This window comes from Emys orbicularis, chromosome 4 (genome assembly GCF_028017835.1).
Source record: "Emys orbicularis isolate rEmyOrb1 chromosome 4, rEmyOrb1.hap1, whole genome shotgun sequence".
Lineage (NCBI taxonomy): Eukaryota > Metazoa > Chordata > Testudines > Emydidae > Emys > Emys orbicularis.
The window spans coordinates 83392866-83413638 of record NC_088686.1 but is presented as its reverse complement, the minus strand read 5'-3'; the positions used below and the strand labels follow the sequence as shown (position 1 = coordinate 83413638).

General features: G+C 42.5%; 1 protein-coding gene across 1 annotated transcript in view; it reads left to right on the top strand.

Moving 5' to 3' along the window:
* TRIM44 (tripartite motif containing 44) overlaps positions 1-20773 on the top strand; it is an 89514-nt gene that overhangs the window by 6611 nt on the left and 62130 nt on the right. Inside the window, exon 2 of the mRNA XM_065404181.1 lies at positions 1491-1568. Within this exon, the coding sequence (XP_065260253.1) occupies positions 1491-1568 (78 nt within the window). The remainder of the gene's footprint in view (positions 1-1490; positions 1569-20773) is intronic.

Genomic DNA, 20773 nt, shown 5'->3' with positions numbered 1-20773 from the left:
TGTTCGACTTTCAAAAGTCATACTCTGATAGCTTATTTATCAAAAATAATTTGGATGATGTTTTAATGCTGTGGAAGAGCCACATGGCAAGTGAAATGAAAGACTCAGGTAATGCCCTTAGCAGATCCTAGTCTCTGAACTAGGATCAGAGGAGCTACTGTGGAGGATCTAGAGCACAGAAGTTTAAATCAGATGGGACATGCTCACATTTCTCTGCTTTGACATTTAATGTATTTTGAGAGGAAAAAATGCTCTTGTTTTCTGTCTCTGGGTGTGTGTTAAGGATCACTGGGATGCTGCTTGCATTGTTTAAATCACTCTGCCTTCTGTCCCACGTCAAACTAGTCCTTCTGGACACTTGCCATTGATGCCTCATTGAAAAACTTCTATTTGGAAACAGTCCTGCTTATATACCATATTTTAATAGTTTACCATTTATTTGGTTGATTACTTGGAGCACCTGTATACAAATAAGATCTTTGTTGCTTTTGATTTTTGTCTGTTCCTGCTGCTTCCGCCTCCTTTGAAATCCTAATCTGAATGTCATAATTGATTGCTCAAGGAATAGAAGATACGATGCCTGGAAACTGACTGGCACTATATAAACACCTTAATTAGGTAGGTTTCCAGTGAGGAATGAGCAACAGAAGCAGATGACATTATTCCTGTTTTGATGCAGCTGTCCCAAGGAGTGTGTGTATATATGTATTTTTTTTTTTTTTTTTTAAAGGAAGACATCAGAAACCTTCACTATAAGCAGAATCATCCTGTGCAAATATCCTCTCAAATAAGTGTAACTTTACTTTTTGCAGAGAACAGTTGAAGCAAAGGAAATGAATATTCCAGGGATTCCATAAGTGCCTATCACTTCACTTCTCTCTCCTGAAGTATGAACTCTTGATTGCTTCCTTAATTAGTTCTTTCCTTTTTTTAATCTCTCTGCTCCTGTTTATAAATGGATCTACAAAAAGTGCAAGATTAAATTATCAGGCAGCCGGTGCCCATTATAGAATATAAATGTTACATGGACCCTGGCCACCCCATTCTTGCAGATCCTCAGTAAGAGCCTTATCCTGTAAAGTGCTGAGTGCCTCCTGCAAGTTACTGAGCCATTGGCTTTAGTAGTAGTTGAGGGGCAATGAGCATCTTGTAGGATTGGGCCCTAATTCAGTGAACATGGGTACAGCCGAGCCATGAGACAAAGCAATGAATGAGTCAGCCTGTGCAATTGCATTTAATTTTCATTCCAATAGTTTTCTCAGCTCACTTGGCGGCAGCTTTTTTTTTTTTTTTTTTTTTTCCTCGTGCCTTTTGCCTGAACAAAAATAGTCCCAGAAGCGCAGGCAAATGTATTCATGGGTTCACTGCAACTTGGCTGATAGAATTAGCTGAAAAATTGCTGCCTCCCATTGTCCTGTGAAAATCCTTGTTGTGCTTGGTAGAGTTAAAATGAGTGCTGTTTAGTGACCTCTGTCCTCCCTTCCTTTTAGAATAGAGAACCCGTTGACCTGAAGGTGGCCATGCTGGAGATGGTGGAAAGGTTAAAGTTCAAGTGTGCAGACCCTAAAGTAAGTTACTGAAATGATTGTTTGTTTGAATGCACGCGCTCTCTCACTCTCTCTCTCTCTCACCTTTCCTTCTCCTTGAGCTAAGCGTGGTATATTGTTAATGACTATCTGAATGTTACATTGAGATCTAATTAAGCATGTCAATCAAAACACAGAAAGCAGACTTCTGATAGGCCTAGTGATATGTCATATATTTTTCCCTTGTACAAAGTCATAAAATAGAATCATTAATTGTTTTCCCTCAACTGCAAACAAGTGTGTTAATTTTCTTTGCAGTAGCGCTTACCTTAGAGGCCCACACCCACTCTAAAATCAGTGTAGCTAAACAAATTGTGAAAGGTCCACAACAAGCTATACTGTTGCTAAGGTGGCATCAGAGAAACATGATCTATTGGGGAACTAGGACAACAGTCTTCCTTCCGTCATCCAAGTGGAGATAATAACCAAGAGCCCTTTGGAGAATGCGCTAAGGCTCCATGTGACAAGGAATCTTGTCAGAAGATGTAAAGGTGACCTTCTTCCTGGAAAAACAGACCTCCTGGAAAGAGAAGGGAAGGTATAACATCTCAAGTGTACGTATTCCAGTGCAGAGTCAGGGAGCGGACTAAGAACTACTTACTGGTATGACACCTGTTAACATGGACTCCCATTTGCTAACCAAAAATCTGCAATGGAAATGGCATCTGCAAAGCTTCATTTGAGGGCCTGGGAGTGGTTGTAAGAAGGGGGAGCCACAAACAGGAATTATCATTGACAGACAGCTCAGCAGGAGAGAGGAAAGAGGGCTTCTACTTCTCAACATTGTGGTAAGTATAAGGCATACATCAGCAAAATTGAGGCTAAAGTGGTTTATACAAGTGCTGGTAGCTATTCTCCTCGTGGAGGTGGTTTTATTACAGCGCTAGGAGAGCTCTCTCCCAGCGCTGGAGCCGCGACTACACAGCCACGTTAAAGCGCTGCCGCAGCACTGCTTTAATGTTGGCTGTGTAGACATACCCTTACACCAGCTATCAGGAAAAACTTCCAAGCGGCAAGATCTATTAGATAATGGAGGAGTCTCCTAAGGGAAGTTGCAGCAAACCCCATTGCTTGATGTATTGAAAACTCAATGGGACAAAATAGTAGCATAACAAAGGTGCCACAATGTATAGAGTATAGATGTGTAGAACTAGTCAGTTAACAACACCAGAGCTATGAACTTGCCAGTCAATCACACACCTCATTTGAAACCAGAAGTACACAATCAGGCAGAAGCAGAGACCAAAAAAAAAAGGGGGCGGGGGAAATAAAGTACAGTACTGTGTTAGACGTAAACTACTAAAAATGTAAAGGGAGAGCAGCATTTTTGTTCTGCATAGTAAAGTTTCAAAGCTGCATCAATGTTCAGTTGTAAACTTCTGAAAGAACCATAACATTCAGAGTTACGAACAACCTCCATTCCCAAGGTGTTCGTAACTCTGAGGTTCTACCGTAGATGATGGGATAGGTCTTCCTTATCTCTTATCCTGTGCATTTGTATTCTCTTGAAGTTTCCTGATTGTTTCCGTATTTCCCTCCAGTTGCTAAGTCATGTATTTACTTATTTGTAAGTACTTCCAGGGTTTGCATAGTGTGTGGTAATTGTATCCTGCTTGCTCCTCACTAAGGGTTGTTTGGTACTGGAATTCCAAAATGAGCTGGAGGGAAGTTGTGATCAGATGGACACTGAGTATACCGTACCAGATCATGGACTGTAATGTAACAAATTCTGTACTAACACCCAAACCTCACATTAACTGGGTTCTGGTACAGTAGCTGGGGTGGCTGATTGCCCCCCTCCATTGTGGCCAACATCTATTTTTCCTTCTATAATAGACTATTTTGGTACTGAGATTTTTTTTTTTTTCTTTTTCTTTTTTTTCCCCCCTTTCCCCTGCTGTAATTCTCCTGGAACATCTGCTTGAACAAGAAACAAACAGCAGTTCGTTTTCTGGATACTGCGTCCTTGCCTGAATGCTCTGGCCCTGAAATCCTCCAGCGCTTTGTTCCTGTAGCGTGTTTTCCCTCTGGCACTACAAGACTTGATTAATCCAAATGTTGAAGTCCCGCAGGCACTGTAGTTATTTTTAGCTTTAGAGCTCTGCAAAAGGTGGATGAAGATTTATGATTTCATCTAATATAAATCTAGCAGCTCTTCCCTTCCCAGCTAGGACTTGGATGGATTCCAGCAACCTCCTCCCCTCTCTTAAATAGCCTTTTATTTCTTTAATTAAAAAGTTCAGAAGGGCCAGTGAGTCCTTCAAGATCCTAAGGAGCATGGATGAAATAGGTACAATATATAACGTTAGGAATTGCTGTGTATGGCTGCTTTCATTTGGGGATTATAAATTGTTTTTTGCAAACGCCTGTTTATTTTGTGCATTGGTTCAATGTCTTGGGGGTGGGAGGAAGAGGAGGCTGGAGTGGTGAGAGAGGCTGGTTAGACTAGTGATGAACCTTAAAAAGTTTTGAGATCCATTTTGGATGCTTACCTAAAGTTCTAAGGATCTCTTATTTGAATATCTCCTTAAGAATGGCCTCTGTCTTTACCCCACCCTTCCATTTCCCCATGTAGTTCATATTTTACAGTTGGCTTTCAGAGACGTTGACTCTTATTCTGAGGGGATAAACCTTAGAACATAAGAATGGCCATATTGGGTCAAACAAATGGTCCATCTAACCAGTATCCCATCCTCTGACAGTAGTCAACACCAGATGCCTCAAAGGGAATGAACAGAACAGGGCAACCATCAAGCGATCAATCCCCTGTCATCCAGTCCCACTATCCGGCAGCCAGAGGCCTAGGGACACCCTGACTATCTTGTCTAATAGCTATTGATGGACCCATCCTCCATGAACTTATCTAATTCTTTTTTGAACCCAGCTATAGTTTTGGCCTTCACAACACCCCCTGGCAACAAAGTTGACTGTGCATTGTGTGTGTGAATTAGTACTTCCTTGTGTTTGTTTTAAACCTGCTGCCTATTAATTTCATTGGGTGACTTTGTTCTGTTTGGTTCTCGTGTTATGTGAAGAGGTAAATAACGTTTCCATATTCACTTTCTCCACACCATTCATGATTTTATAGATCTCTATCATGCCCCCCCACCCCCCGGTCATCTCTTTTTCTAAGCTGAACAGTCCCCATATTTTTAATCTCTCCTCATATGGAAGCTATCCCTTGCCCTTCTCTGTACCTTTTCCATTTCTAAAATACCCTTGTTGAGATGGCGCGACCAGAACTGCATGCAGTATTCAAGGTATGAGTGTACCATGGATTTATATAGTGGCATTACTGTCTTATTATCTATCCGTTTCCTAATGGTTACTAACATTGTTAGCTTTTTTGACTGCTGCTGCTGCACATTGAGTGGATGTTTTCAGAGAACTATCCACAATAACTCCAAGATCTTTCTTGATGGTAACTGCTAATTTAGACGCCATCATTTTATATGTATAGTTGGGATTATGTTTCCCAATATACATTACTTCGGATTTATCAACATTGAATTTCATCTGCCATTGTGTTTTCCAGTCATCTGCCATTGTGTTGCCCAGTCACTGAGATCCCTTTGTAACTATTCAGTCTTCTTTGAACTTAACTATCTTGAGTAATTTTGTATCATTTGCAAACTATGCCACCTCACTGTTTACCCTTTTTTCCAAATCATTTTTGACTATGTTGAACAGCACTTGTCCCAGTATAGATTCCTGGGGGACCCGGTTATTTACCTCTGACCATTTATTTCTACCCTTTGTTTCCTGCCTTTTAAACAGTTATTGATCCATGAGAGGACCTTCCTTCTTATCCCATAACTGCCTACTCCGCTTAAGAGCCTTCGAGACCTTGTCAAAGATTTTATGAAAGTCCAGCTTCACTATATCCAGTGGATCACCCTTGTCCACATGTTTGTTGACCCCCTTCAAAGAATTGGTGAGGCATGATCTCCCTTTACAAAAGCCATGTTGTCTCTTCCCAAACAGATTGTGTTCATCTATTTGTCTGATAATTCTGTTCTTTGCTATAGTTTCAACCAATTTGCCTGGTACTGAAGTTAGGCTTACTGGCTTCTAATTGCCAGGGTTGCCTCTGGAGCCTATTATAAAAATTGGCATCACATAAGCTATCCTCCAAACGTCTGGTACAGAGGCCGATTTAAGTGATAGGTTACATACCACAGTTAGTAGTTATGCAATTGCATATTTGAGTTGCCTCAGAACTCTTGGATGAATACCGTCTAGCCGGGTGGCGTATTACAGTTTAATATATCTGTTTGTTACAAAACCTCCTCGATTGGCACCTCAATCTGGGACAGTTCTTCAGATTTGTCACCTAAAAAGACTGTCTTAGGTGTGGGAATCTCCCTAACATCCTCTGCAGTGAAAATCAATGCAAAGAATTTATTTAGCTTCTCCACTATGGCTTTGTCTTCCTTGAGTGATCCTTTATCACCTTGAGAATCCATGGCCCCACTGACCGGCTGTCTGCTTTTGATGTACTTAAAATTGTTTCTGCAATTATTTTTTTGCTAATTGCTCTTCCAGTTCTTTTTTGGCCTGCCTAATAATACTTTTACATTTGACTAGCCAGAGTTTATGCTCTTTTCTATTTTCCTCCATAGGATTTGACTTCCAATTTTTAAAGGAGGCTTTTTTGCTTCTAACAGCCTCTCTTGCTTTGTTGTTTAGCCATGATGGCATTTTTCTAGTTATCTGTTTATATATAATTATATTTATATATAATACAATTTGAGGCTCTATAATAATTTTTTTTTTTTTAAAGTTTCCATGCAGCTTGCAGCCTTTCACTCCTGTGATTGTTCTTTTAATTTCTATGTAACTAATTTCCTCATTTTTGTGTAATTCTTTTTGAACTTAAATGTTACTAGGGTGGGCTTCTTTGGCATTTTCCCCTTCACAAGGATATTAAATTTAATTATATTATGGTATCTATTACTGAGCAGTTCAGGGACATACACCTCTTGGATTAGATATTGTGTTCCACTTAGTACTAAATCAAGAATTCTCTCCCCTTGTGGGTTCCAGGACGTGCTGCTCCAAGAAGCATTCATTAATGGTGTCTAGAAACTTTATATCTGCATCCTTCCCTGAGGTGACATGTACCCAGTGTATATGAAAGTAGTTGAAATCCCCCATTATTATTGAGTTTTCTATGTTTAAAGCCTCTCTAATTTCCCTGAGCATTTCACTTTCACCATCACAGTCCTAGTCCAATTGTTGGTAGTATATTCCTATTGCTATACTCTTGTTATTCAAGTATGGAATTTCTATCCATAGAGATTCTGTGTATAGTTTTATTCATTTAAGAGTTTTACTATATTTGGCTCTGTGTGCTTTCTTTCACATATTTAGTGCCATTCCCCCACCAGCACGACCTACTCTGTCATTCCTATATATTTTGTACCCTTGTATTACTATATCCCATTGATTATCATAATTCAACAAAGTTTCTTGATGCCTATTATATCAATATCCTCATTTAATACCAGGCACTCAAGTTAAACCATTTTAGTATTTAGATTTTTACCATTTGTATACCAGCACTTTTAGTTGTCTGCCCTCCAAGTGATGTCATTGAATGGGACTCTTTTTCATTTTACTGTTTCTCTTCAGTTCTTCTCTGTACTTTATCAACTTCTATCCTCTCCTCTTTGCTAGAATATAGAAAATCCCTGATAATAGATCCTCCACTATAGGATGTATCTGTCTGAACTGTGTGCTACTCCACACCTGTCAGCTTTCCCTCAGCCCTTAGTTTAAAAACTCCTCTACGACCTTTTAAATTTTACATGCCAGCATTCTGGTTCCGTTTTGTGGTTTAGGTGGAGCCCATCCTTCCTGTCTAGGCTCCTCCTTTCCCAAAAGGTTCCCCAGTTCCTAATAAATCTAAAACCCTCCTCCCTACACCATCGTCTCATCCATGCTTTGAGCCTCTGCAGTTCTGCCTGTCTAACTGGCCCTATATGTGGTACTGGAAGCATTTCAGAGAATGTTCCCGTGGAGATCTTGGGTTTTAATCTCCTACATAGCAGCCTAAATTTGGTCTCCAGCACATCTTTCCTACCTTTCCATATATCATTGGTACCTACGTGTATCACAACCGCTAGTTCTCCCCCAGCAGTGCACATAAGTCTGTCTAGTTGTCTGGAGAGATCTGCAACCCTTGCATCCAGCAGGCAATTTCCTTGGAGAAGAAGGATTTGGCGTGGAGCTTTTGGAACTTGTTTGTTAGCCTTCAGGCCCACTTTTACTGCTTGTCTGTGAAGCGATGGATGTTGGCTGGGTAGCAGCAATGTAGGGAGGTTAACTTTTCTCTTTGTGTATTTTTGGTATTTTTATTTGATCTTGGGTAATTAACAGGTTTGTCAAAGGTACCTAGAGCATTGTATGAGGCCATTGTATGATTGTTTGCATTTTTTTTATTACACAAAGAATGAATAAAAGGCCCAGACTATAAAGTTGTAAAGTTCTTCTAAAAATCTGGCCATAAATACAAGCAAAAGCTTCATGGCTTCGTGACCCCACACATGCTCAGCAGCTCATTGGCCAGCCTGTGTTCCTGTACCCACCGCCCTTCGGCAATTGGACCAGAGGGAGACCTAACTTTTTTCCCCCTCCCTTTCCTATCTGGTAACTTGGAGGTCCTGCTCCTCCTTGGGGGTTTGTATATCAAAAGGTCAACCTTGTTCTTACAGACTCTGACTCGCGGCTCTGCTCCCGCTGTGCCTCTTGAGTGTCTGCAGACTAGAGTTCAACATAAATCCCAGTAGATTCATACATATAGACACAAAGTGAGGTTCAGAATTGTGAAGTGCTAAGAATCCCTAACTCACATTGAAGTCAATGGGAGACCAGGGTGTTCAGCAACTAGCAGGATCAGGCTCCTAGGAAAATGGGTCCCTTTTAAATTGGCATATTGTACTTTCTAATTTACCCTGCTTTTCTGTACATTAACCGTCCATTTCCAGCATGATAGTTTACGGTCCACATGGTTATCAGCAGTCTCCTTAATCTGTTCTTGCTGCAATGCTATAAACTGTATGTAGTTATTTTTATAACTAACGCAAGCAAATTAGCATATCAGCATCTGAATTAAAGGAACCCTTCTTTGTTGCACAGAACCTAGTTTTCAATTAACTAGTTCAGTGTAGCTGTTACCTGTGACCACCGGTGTAAGTCTAACAGGCTGGGGGTTTGTATGTATTTATACAAACAGGAGATCAGTGCACAGAGGCAATTAACTGGAGTTTATAAGTCTAGTTAACAACCTTTCTGGAGCCAACACAAAAAGGCAGCAACAGTCCCTGACTTGTCTAAAAGGGAAATAGTTGCAGGATGTACCTTTTTGTTTTGTGGGGAAGGAGAAGCAGGAAGGGGAGAAGATTAAATGTCCTTTTTTAAATATCAACTTCATTTTTTAAAGCCGTGAAATGTTCTTTGTCACCTCTTCTGCTTTATTGTTACTGTCAGAGAAACGTTGGCTTTAAACAGTTCAGTACAACTACAAAATTGCCTCTTCATCTAAAGTTTTAGCAAGTAGTTTTCAGTAACAGTCTCTGCCAAATGGTGATTCATTTGCCTGAACAGCTGATTATGAGGCAAATGCCATTTTGACAAGCTGAGCAGAGCTGTCACTCTTTTTCCCTATAGGGAACTACATTTCATGTTTCCAGTGCCAGATGACATGTGACGTTTAATTTAAGACCCTTGCTACCTACTTATAAAACTTTACTATGGTAATAGTGATAAAACAGCTGAGTGTTACATTTGACAGAGTCTTCTTCCCGTTGCCTAGTTCATCCGCCTGTTCAGTTTGGGCTGAGGTGCCTTACTTGCATTAAATAAAGAGGCTTAACCCTACAGTTTTACGAATTAAGGAGATCTGACTTGTAGATAACAGTCTAACAGTGAATCTCATTTAATCTCTTTGGTCATTCACTGGCTCACTTGTTATATGCCAGGCAAATGTATACAATGCAAAAGGAAAAAGGGGTAGAGGATAATGGCATCATAGGGAAGGGTCCTGTAGTTAGTTCATACAATTGCTAATTTCCCACCGGAGTGACACAAATTTCATTGATCTGTAATTAAAATCCCCACACAGGAAAGGGCACTAATAATATTGACAAGCCTGTTACTGTGAAAAGAAAAAGCTGGGTTTTTTTTGTTTTTTTGTTTTTGTTTTTTTTAAGTTCATTGATGGTATTGGCATTGGTGTGACCCTGTCACATTCTTCAGGCTAAACTGTGTCAGGCCAGCTCACTCTTTGAATGGGAGACCTCCCAGGAAGCAAGGTTAATGATTCACTGAGTGGAGTGTTTCCTCCTTGGTCAGAGCAGAACTCATGCCCCAGTGTAGCACTGGTGGGTGTTTTCCCTCAAGTGAGATATAAAACAAGCGTTGACCACTGGTGGTGGTTAATTTGGCAAGAGCAGAGGTGATAATCCTGGTGTCTGACTAAATTCCAGATGGTATAAATCACTTTTTGCCTATCAAAATTACTCCTCCTTTCCCCCCCCCCCCCGCAGTGCTGCAATTGGATAGTGTGCTTCCAAACCATGGTCCTCTTATCAATCTTTGATAGTGGGAGTTGTATAAGTATCTTACTATCTGAGCACCTCACAATCTGTAATGTATATATTTATTCTCACTGCACCTCTCTGTGGTACAGAAGAACTACTATCCCATTATATGGATGGGGAAACTGATGCACAGAGAACTAAGCAACTTGCCCAAGGTCCCTCCACATGTCTGTGGCAGAGCAGTGCATTGAACTCTTGTCTTCTGAGTCCCACAATTCACTGATTTCTATGGAAACAGAATTGATGGAAGTTGTGACATAAATGTAAATTATTTATTGTTGGGGCAACTTTGGACTCCAAGCATAGGGTGTGGCAAACTGTAAGGCTGCAAGTGGATTGATCACTTGTAACTGGGAGATTAAACATCTAGAGAAATGCGGTTGTGTCATCATACATTCAGCAGTCAGAGATGTGGCAGTTGCTGGGTGAATGGCAGACTTGCATGTAACTGTGAGGTCCCAGGCTACCAGTTCTGTTATATTGGAAAGCATTCTTCCACCATTGTAAGTTCACCCACAATGCTGCAAAAAAAGGAGGGGGGGGGGGAAACCCTTGGAATGTGTACAGTCCAAATGAATTGTCCCAGTTCAGGGAAAAGTGGAGAGCAATGGACAGCCAAGCAATATCCACCGTCTGAGTGGTTGGGACTGAGGCAGCTTCTACTATGAAGTGCACATAGCAAGCCCAGCTTTTGGCAGAGAGGCAAACAATGAGGCCTTCTTTGTTTTTCTCTGAGCCCTCATCAAGCTGCTGCAGCAATTTTATTGAGATGTCTCTTGCAAAGAATGTTTAATCCTGATTTTTACTAGGAGAGGAAAATAATAACGGGAGTCCATAAGGTTGCAATCTCCCCACAGATGCCCTTGCTGTATGTACATCCTGCATGTTGCCACAGGTGAGACTCCAACCTGGCCATTCGGTACGTAAATTGCTCCTTTACCAGGTGAACTAATAGGAGCTGTGCTAAGGTTGTGTCCTAACTCTCATTGGCTTGGTCTATACTAGCCTTATTTTCCTTAAAAAATTTCCTACTATTGCGCTACCACTAGTGCTGTACCACTTGTGTTAGCTGGGGGGTGGGGGGGGAGGGGGGGAGTGATGCTTCCAATCAAGAAGTTACATTTTGCAGTCTTGCACCAGAACTAGAAAGCGCTTGGGTAGGGAAACCAGGGGACTGATGTTTTCACTGTCTTTCATTTTGAAATAAGTGGACTCATTTGGGCGGGGAATGAATCATATTTTGTCTCTGTAAACCGAATGAAATATGTTCTACATCAGTTTTAAATATAGTGCCTGCCTGAACAAAGAGCCCCCACAAACCTTTCGTGTCACTTTCAACCACCCACTTCCTATGTGATTACTCCTAGAGCGGAATTGTTTCTCTAGGTTTAGAGAGGAGTGGGTAGGAGAATTGCAGAAATCCAATAACATTAGACGGCCATGATTCTTGGAGTGGCTTGTGGCTACGTCTGTAGTGCTTTGTGCTGCCTGTTCCTAAGATGGTTAAAGTATTATTTAGATTTAGAGACCCTTTACACAGAGAGAAAGGGAGGACAAATCCACTGAAGCAACATGATTCTTATAATGTGGTGCTGTGTTCTTTCCTCATGGAAACTTATTGCCTCATAACATTCTAAACAAATGGCTATATTCTAGAAACAACAAAATGTTGGCTGCATGCCCGTTACTAATCAGCTCTTTCTTAGGTTTTGTTAAATCAGGGCAGTTGCTATATATTTACACTGGCAAACTGACCTCACGCGCCTGATGACTAGCCATCAAAAGGCAAATGCACACTGTACTAATGAGCTACTAAGCTATTGTCAGAGCCATAATTTTTAATAGGACTAAATTGCACTGTAAACAGATGAAGTAGGATGTCTGTGAAGGACTGTTCCTGAAATTGCTTGAATGATTTCTAGTCATGAGTGGAGATTCCAGTTTTAATTGGAGGGTAGGTTGACTGCGTTCTGCTTTTTTGGGGTGTCTGGTTTAGAAACTTAATGTCTGTTTGTCCAGTAGGATCTGTCGCCTAAACTAGCAGATGAAGTAATGGTGTAAATGACTACTCAAGGCGAAAGACAGTGAAGAATAAAGCCCTGCGTGTCTGGAGACATCGATCCAACTCCTTGTTCCTACAGCAGACTTGGTTTGACTTTGGGCAAGGCATTTAGGCTACGTTTATGCTACACACCTTTGGTGGCGGCGTGTAGTGTACATGTATATGCCATAGTGAAAAACAGGCTGTGTCCACACTGGGGTGTGTGTGTGTGTGTGTGTGTGTGGCTACACATGTCAGTGAAAGGTTCTGGCAGAGGGGAGGCAGCGGAGGAAGGCTTCAGCAGGGGGGGGAGCCACCCTACTGCTGGAGCCTTTCCCCACTACAGGAAAGACTCTGGCAATGGGGAGGCAGCAGGGACGCTACACTGCTAAAAAGCAGGGTAGACGGGAAGGCATGGTTTGGGTTACTAGTAGGTTTGCCAACCCTCCAGGATTTTCCTGGAGTCTCCAGGAATTCAAGATTAATCTTTAAATTAAAGATTATGTCCTGTGATGAAATCTCCAGGAACTCATCCAACCAAAGTTGGGAACCCTAGCTACTAGAGAGCTGTGTAGCTAGGGCCCTTCGTTTTCAGTTTTTATTTTATTTAATTTTTCCCAGGAATTTATCAGAGTTTATTACCACCACAACAAAAACAGGTGAAAATCAGTCCAAAAACCTCTTAATAATTTTTCTGGGTAAATATCGGGGTTTATTTTGGTGGATGGAAAGATAGGAGAAAAAAGTATTTGGTAGATTGATTAACAGAATTCAAAGCATTAATGTGGTTTGCTGCAGAACTAAAACAGAACTCAAAACACAATGCCACCTCTGAGTTTGAGAAAACAATACATCTCTAATCCCCAAATAAAACTTTTTTTTTTCATTTGAATAAACAGTTTACTGTTGTAGACTTAGAACTATTAGCCTATAAATATTTACATTTAATAATTGGGCCACACCATTTGCAGTGCATACACTCACTTCATCCTTTTCTCCTGTTTTTGTTAAACTTTTGAATACTTCCTTGTGTTCTGAAATGTATTCTGATCCAGGTTTTCATTTTCTTCCCATTTAATGTGTCAAATCTTTTAAACCATTATCTGCTAACAGCTTGAAATGTGTATGCGGTGGGTGTGAGATTCATCAGTATGTTCAGATGCGCACGCATTTCAGAGCTTGAGTGGGTGCCTGTTTCTTTATTGTATGTATCTTCTAGACTAATATATAGCCTTACTTCAACAGGCAGCTTTGCATATACACACAAACTAATGTATTATCGGAATACATACATCTCATGCAATGTATTGTATTGTCCTAATAAAACAAGTTATTTTTTATATATATTTGAATGATACAAAAGTAGGGTGAAAATCAGAAAAAAACGGAATAATATTTTTTGTAAAACTTGGGAATTTTTCAGTAAAAATAGGTTTAAACTGAAAATGAAGGGACTTATGTATAGGGTTGCCAATTTTGTAATATATAAAAACTGGACACTCCTCCTCATCCCCCTGAGGCCCTGCCCCGCCCCGCCCCTTCCTCCTGAGTTCCCACCCTCTGTTTGCTCCTTTTTTCCCCTACCCCTGTTGCTCACTGCTCTTTCCCACCCCACGTAGGTCAGGAGGGACTTGCCTGCAGAGCCGGAGCTGGGAGCTGCAGCTGCCCGATGCAGGTAGAAGGTGGCCCCAGCTGAGTGGGGGCTGGCGTGGGTAATGACTAGGTACCTCCCCCGCCTGCTGTAACTGGACTTTGGGTGTCCAGTCAGTAGATCTGACTGGACACCATCAGGTCCCCCTTTCGACCAGACTTTCCAGTTGAAAACAGGACACCTGGCCACCTTAGGTCCTTGTAAAACTCACATCCATGCCCTTTGGGCCTGTTCACCTAAGCTGTGTGGCCCAGGTCTCATGGTCTACACTACTATTCTGTGCTGGGGGGCTGTGCGTGTAGGGAAAGCCCCTGGCGGGCCGGGCTGGTTTGTTTACCTGCCGCGTCCCAGGTCCGGCTGATCGCGGCTCCCACTGGCTGCGGTTCGCTGCTCCAGGCCAATGGGAGCTGCTGGAAGCGGCACGGGCCGGCGCTGCTTCCAGCAGCTCCCATTGGCCTGGAGCAGCGAACCGCAGCCAGTGGGAGCCACGATCGGCCGGACCTAGGACGCGGCAGGTAAACAAACCAGCCCAGCCCGCCAGGGGCTTTCCCTACACAAGCAGCGTCCCAAATTTGGGAAACACTGCTCTACACTGTCGAAAAAAGCATGCAGTATAGACATACCCTTAGGCTTTGTACCTCTGTTTCCCCAGGCTCACCCCTGTTGCAGTGCTGGCATACAAAGAAAGCATGGTTATTGTATTTGTCCTCCCAGCAGTCTTGTGATTGCTCCTGCAACCGCTCTGTTCAAGGTCTTCTGTAATCCAGATTATTATATTGCAGGTTCTGTAACTTTTATGTATGAGTTTTCTGTGTTTATAAGGTGTAACGTATGCAGTCTTACATTCTGTATTTAAACAAGAAATACTCTATTACAGTACATACATTAGAGGGTTGCACACTTCATTACTTCTGTTGGCTGAGCTCATTGCATTTTTCTCCCCCCCCCCCCCCCCCCAAGCTTCCTGTTTGCCACTCCAGTGCTGGGGCTCTGTGCATCCCCTCCTCCATTATTTCTTTTCTTTCTGTCTGATAAGTCATTCATTGTGTCAATATTTACAACTGGTTTGATATATAGAAAATTGCAGAGCTGGTTGAAGAAGCTGTTGAGTCTGCTGACCAGATGCCAGGCGTTCCGTGTGTCCCCCATTTCTCCCTTCTGGTTTTCTGATTTTCACCAAATCAACAGGGTTCTTGATGCTTAGAGCATTCCCTGAAATTTTGTAATTTGATGGGAGGCAGTGTTCAAAAGTTACCATGTTACACTGACTTTGATGGCATCTGTTTGTAAGGCCTCTTTTCTCCCTCCCCTACCCACTGTCTCAATGTAATTTTGTTTTGGCCAAGTAATGTTGGACTCACAGGACACAGTACCTCAGCTGGCAGCAGGAGAGAGGAGTTATCTTGGGGGTGGGAAATGGGTTGCTGGGTCTACTCTAGGGAGTACTTGTGATGAGCGTGACCCAGCTCTCTTTCTTCCTGCCCCAGGTGGTACCTCCGGGGAGGGGTATGGGGCCATGTGCTGGGTTTGTTGGATGGGGGTAGGGGGTCGGGAGCCATCCAGGCTCTCTTTGCCCTCTTGCCCATTCCAGCAGCTCCCAGGCATTCTCACTGGTGCAGCATACTACTGATTTGGTGGCAGGGTGGGCATGGCTCGTTAGAATGTGTGGTCAATTATTACTTGAGCATTCTGCCACCATATTCCTGAGGAACACCAGCAAGAGAAGGGAAATGATGATTGTTAGCCGTTAATATATCTGGAAAACCCACTGTCCTTTCAAAGGACAAAGAAAAGGCACTTCTCTAGCCAGAGGGCTTTCCTGTATCTGCATTTCAAAGGCCTGCTGCAAACATGGAGGTGTCGGAGTGTCTCTAACAAGTTGCAAGAATCTTTTATTCTGGGAAGTGTTAGGCAAACTAAATATAGGAGTCACTGTCAGCTCCCCCTACAGTTTTTATGCGCTGTTGAGGCGTGTTAATTTTACAAAATACCCACTGTTTTATACAATGAAATGGCAACTTACAGAATTTATATTTTGAAAATTCAAAACTCCAAGGCCGGATGGCTGCTCTGACAAAGCCCTATGGCAGAGAGCTGTGCTGGGAACTGTAGGAGACGTACTCTCAACTGACTGGTAATACAGTGATGGGAGTGCTATGTGGGGACTGAACTTGTTTTACACAAAGCATGATGATTAGTGTGGCTACCTGGAACTGTTGAAAGTTACAGTGGTTCAGCTGAGCCCTTGTGTGTCCAGAGTAGATGAGGATCTGTCAGGTTATAGCCGCTTCTCTTTAATGTAGTGGATACATTGGAGAAACCAAAAAAAGGAACGTTATATTTACAATCAAATTACAAACCTGCTCACTAGGCAAAGTTACTCCCCCTTGCCGCCTTTCTCATTCCCATCTCCAATGTACCAACAGATGATGCTTTAACAAGAGCTAACTGACCAACAGATGTCCAGTGTCCTGCCATGTAGTCTGGGGGAGCAGTGGAACCTGGGTGGGCCCTGTGCTGCCAGTTCCCATTTGGTTCTGCCCTAATATAGAGAGAGAACCTGGTTTAGAAATTATGTGGGGGTTGCAGACTTATTTGAGACATGGCGCTTATGTTAGTCACGTGTTTTTGTTTCATTTTTTGAAAGAACGCTGTGCAGGAAGTGTTTTTGACATGCAGATCCAGCCATCTAATTAAACTCAAAATGTCAACAAAATCCATCATTTCTATGGCAAATCAGAGCCCTGGAAGCCAGCAGGATAAATCTGTCAAGAACAAATGAAGACATTTTCACTTCATGCTTATGAACTTCAAACCCCTGGTGTGCTGGTGCTACTGTGCCTGCTCTCTGTGCTGGCTGGGACAGGACAGATTCTCACATAAGTGCCATCTTCTCTCACTTTTGATATTTTTTTTTCTTTTCTTTTCAGAACCGTGACCATTCAAATGAGCATCTGAGGTGGTACTCTTGCCTTGATTTTTATTATTAGATCTGTAGTTTCAATTCCACTTTCATTTCAGTCCTTTCCTCATAAGGTGAGGCACAGAATGGCTTCCTTTATACCTGGCAGGTAGTCTGGCTAATAGGATGAATGCTTCAGAAGCAAGTGAGCCATTTCAGCTTTCTATTTGTGCTGCTTTCTGCCCTTGACCCTTGCAAGTTTTTGCCGGAGAATGCCCTGTGAGTGTTTTCAAGGAGTACTTCCAGCACAGGTTTCCATCATTATCTAATCGTGTCGATTAAAGGGGGAAATGTATCACGTCTTGCTACTTGCTGATAACAGCCCTGCCAGCAGGTCTGGGATTAACTGTCAGAGGCTCACAGAATGATACCTATAAAGCTTCTGTGTTTTGTGTGTGTGATTAATTCCATCTTTTTTTTTTTTTTCCCCCCTTCTCATTTTTAACTGTTATAGGTGGGGCTGGTAGCACTGCCTACTATAAAGGTTGCCTGGGACTTTCTATTATAAGATCCTGTTTTCAGTTGGTTATAACTGTAGCCAACTTTAACTGGTCTCACTGAAATTTTCCATACCAAGTGTCCATCTCAGACCGGATTTGTTTGGAACTTTTCAGCCAAAACAGTTCTGCCATTTTTAAGAGTGAGGTTAAAGGGGGGGGGGGGAAGTTGTTTTGCAATGTTTTTTAGAAAAATAAAATGGTGGTAACCGTTTCCTTGAGAAGCTCTAGCATGCTGGTACTTCGATGCAGAGACTTGAAATTTGACAGGGTGGTGTTCTCTGTGTCAGGGATGTGCCTTTTGCTTGTTGCTCCAGTTTAGAATAAGACCAGGGACTGGACCTGAGAGCAGGGAACCATTTTTTCCTGACCTGCACCTCTTCCCCTGTAAACCCCTCCCTCCCCCCATGCCCATTCAGTGTGTAGGAAGAAGCTGCCTGATTTGAGTACAGAGGGGACAAGAACTGGACTGGGGGAGGAGGGGAAGAGTAGATTGGGACAAGGAGGCTAGTGGGACTGGATTGGAGGGAATGACTGGGAGTTATGCTTGAGAAACAGAGACCGGGAACTAGGGGGGTGGGGGGAGTGGGACTGGCTGACTGGGATGGGGGAGGAGAGGTAGTGGGTGTGAGCCAACAAGGGAAATGGTTGGGGAGACTGGGAGCCAGTTTGTGGCGGGGGGGAGATATTGAGACGCTAATGGGAGGAAGGAGACTGGGAACCAGGGGGGAAGAATGGACCTAGAAGGGGAGTGGTGACGGATGTTGTGGAGCAGGGGTGTGGGGGTAGAATTGGGACTAGCTAGGCCAATAGATCAGTGGGTTTCAAACTTTTTTACTGGTGACCCCTTTCACACTGCAAGCCTCTGTGTGCGACTCCCCCACCCCCCAATAAATTAAACACACTTTTTAATATATTTAACACCATTATAAATGCTGGAGGCAAGCGGGGTTTGGGGTGCAGGTTGACAGCTTGTGACCCCCACCCCCATGTAATAACCTCGCAACCCCCTGAGGGGTCCTGACCCCCAGTTTGAGAACTCCTGCAATAGATCATACAAGGAGCTGGGGATGTGGTAGGAGGAGGGAGAATGAGATTCTATGAGAAGGGGAAGGAAAACTGGGATTGGGAGCCAATGGAAGGGGCTGGGAATCCAGGGAGAGAATGACTGGAGGGTGGGTGGGGAGAGGAAGGTAGAGACGGATCAGAGAAGGAGCTAGGATGGGGAAACTAGGACTGGCTGTGCTAGAACGTGACTGGGATGAGAAGGCTTAGGAGTAGAGACTGGGACAGGGTAGGCAAGGAAAATAGGACTGGAGTGAAGAAGTGACAGGACTGGGACAGGAATAGGCTGTAGAGGATGTGGCCGAAGAGGTTCAAGCTTGGGTGGGTGGGGGAATGCTTCAAGCGGTTTGTGTACACCAGGGGTCGGCAACCTTTCAGAAATGGTGTGCCGAGTCTTCATTTATTCACTCTAATTTAAGGTTTCGCGTGCCAGTAATACATTTTAACGTTTTTAGAAGGTCTCTTTCTATAAGTCTATAATATATAACTAAACTGTTGTTGTATGTAAAGTAAATAAGTTTTTTAAAATGTTTAAGAAGCTTCATTTAAAATTAAATTAAAATGCAGAGCCCCCCGGACTGGTGGCCAGGACCATTCCTCCTGCAGTCAGCATATATCTGTGAAACCTCATCCTTCTCTAATCAGTACTGGTCCTTATAGAGGATGACAACCTACTATTGCTATAATTTACTCCATTTGCTCATGTGGGAGTGATGTGAGCAGTGGATCTAAAGGTTCCAACTCTTCTAATGACCCACATGGCTTTCAATATGATTCCACATTATGGAATTTGTTTTTTCAGTTTCCTCTGCTTTTAAAAAAAAAAAAAAAAAAAAAAAAATTACACACACAAAAATAGGTTAAAAGAGCATTACGCTTGCAAAGTCAAGCATTTGATATTTAGGAAATGCCAGAATTAAGGTTGCTTAGTGCAACCTTAATTCAGCCCCCTTGTGTATAGGCATTAGGATATAGTTTTTAATTAAATGATCACAAACTATATTTCCAGAGGCCCAGCTTCATTCAGTGCACGTGATGGAGCTGCTTTGGGGGAGTGATGAGGATTGTATAGTAAAGGAGGCTGTTGTCTGTAGGGCCCCCCTGCTTTGTTGTTGCAGAAGCCAGTAGGTGTATGGTGAATGAGGCAGGGGATTGCAGGAATAAAAAGGAGAGTCTCATGGTTTAGGCAGTTGAATGCTGTCCTAGAGAACTGGATTCTGTTCCTGTCAAGCAACCTTGGGGGCAGACTGTTAAGAAGCAGGGCACAAATCCCAGATTGGCGGTGAGCTCTATACTTAGAGTTCACTAACCAGTTATCAATTATGAACACCTCAAGCACTATAACAGCCTAAACATGGTGTCATAGACAGTCCTCTTGATTGCGCAATCTATCTTGTCACCTAGGCAAGTCTACTTTTGTGATAGATGGTCACTTACACCATGAATCGCAGCAGTATTCAGGTTACTTCCAGTCCCAAAGGACCAGTCACTTCCCCCAGGTCAATTGCACTGTAGATCTCACACAAAACAACACTTGTCACCAATCCTATAATAAACTATATATAGATTTATTAATAGGAAAAGGAAATAAGTTATTTACAAGGTTACAGCAGGTAAACATATATACACAAATGTTATACTCTTAAATTTTCAAAAGGTGAAAGAAGCTTCTATAATGAGCATGCTCTGTTGTCTTAAAGGGCTAACCCAGGCTAAGCAGCTGGTGATTCCTTACTTTGTCCTACTTTTCCCCCATAATCCAAGTAGCAATGAGATGCAGTTCCTCCTTATTAGAGGTTTTTATTCTATTTCCCCCTTCTGCTTTGAGCTGCAAACGCAGCTGATGGCAGGAATTCACTTTCAAGAATTCACTTGATGGTTCTGCCCCGACTTCATTGGGGCAGAACCAGGAAGAGAGAAAACAACAAAGTCTTTTGTCCTCTTTAATGTTTCACTTCAGTCCATCTGGTGTCCAGGGGCCTTCCTTGTCAGGCAGGTCATAACACTTTCTGTTGGAGACCAGCATTTCACACTAGTTAATGTCTCTCTCCTGTCTGGTGATTTACACAGTTACAAAGGCTTAAAATGCCAATGCTCAAATATTACTTTACCATATGGGATACAGATCTTATCAGTGAGATTAATGCCTGCAGCAACTCACAAGCATTCAATAAAGTCTAAACACATTCTTATAATTCTAAGACCTGTTTTAACAATGCTAACACAGAGATGAGCCAGACTGATTACTGACAAATACATGGCTGAATTCAACTGAAGCATGGGGACTTTGAGATGAGCTGGCACCTGGTTTGCCAGTGTCACAATCCCTGCCTCTGCCACAGAGTTCTTATGTGATGTTGGGCAAGTC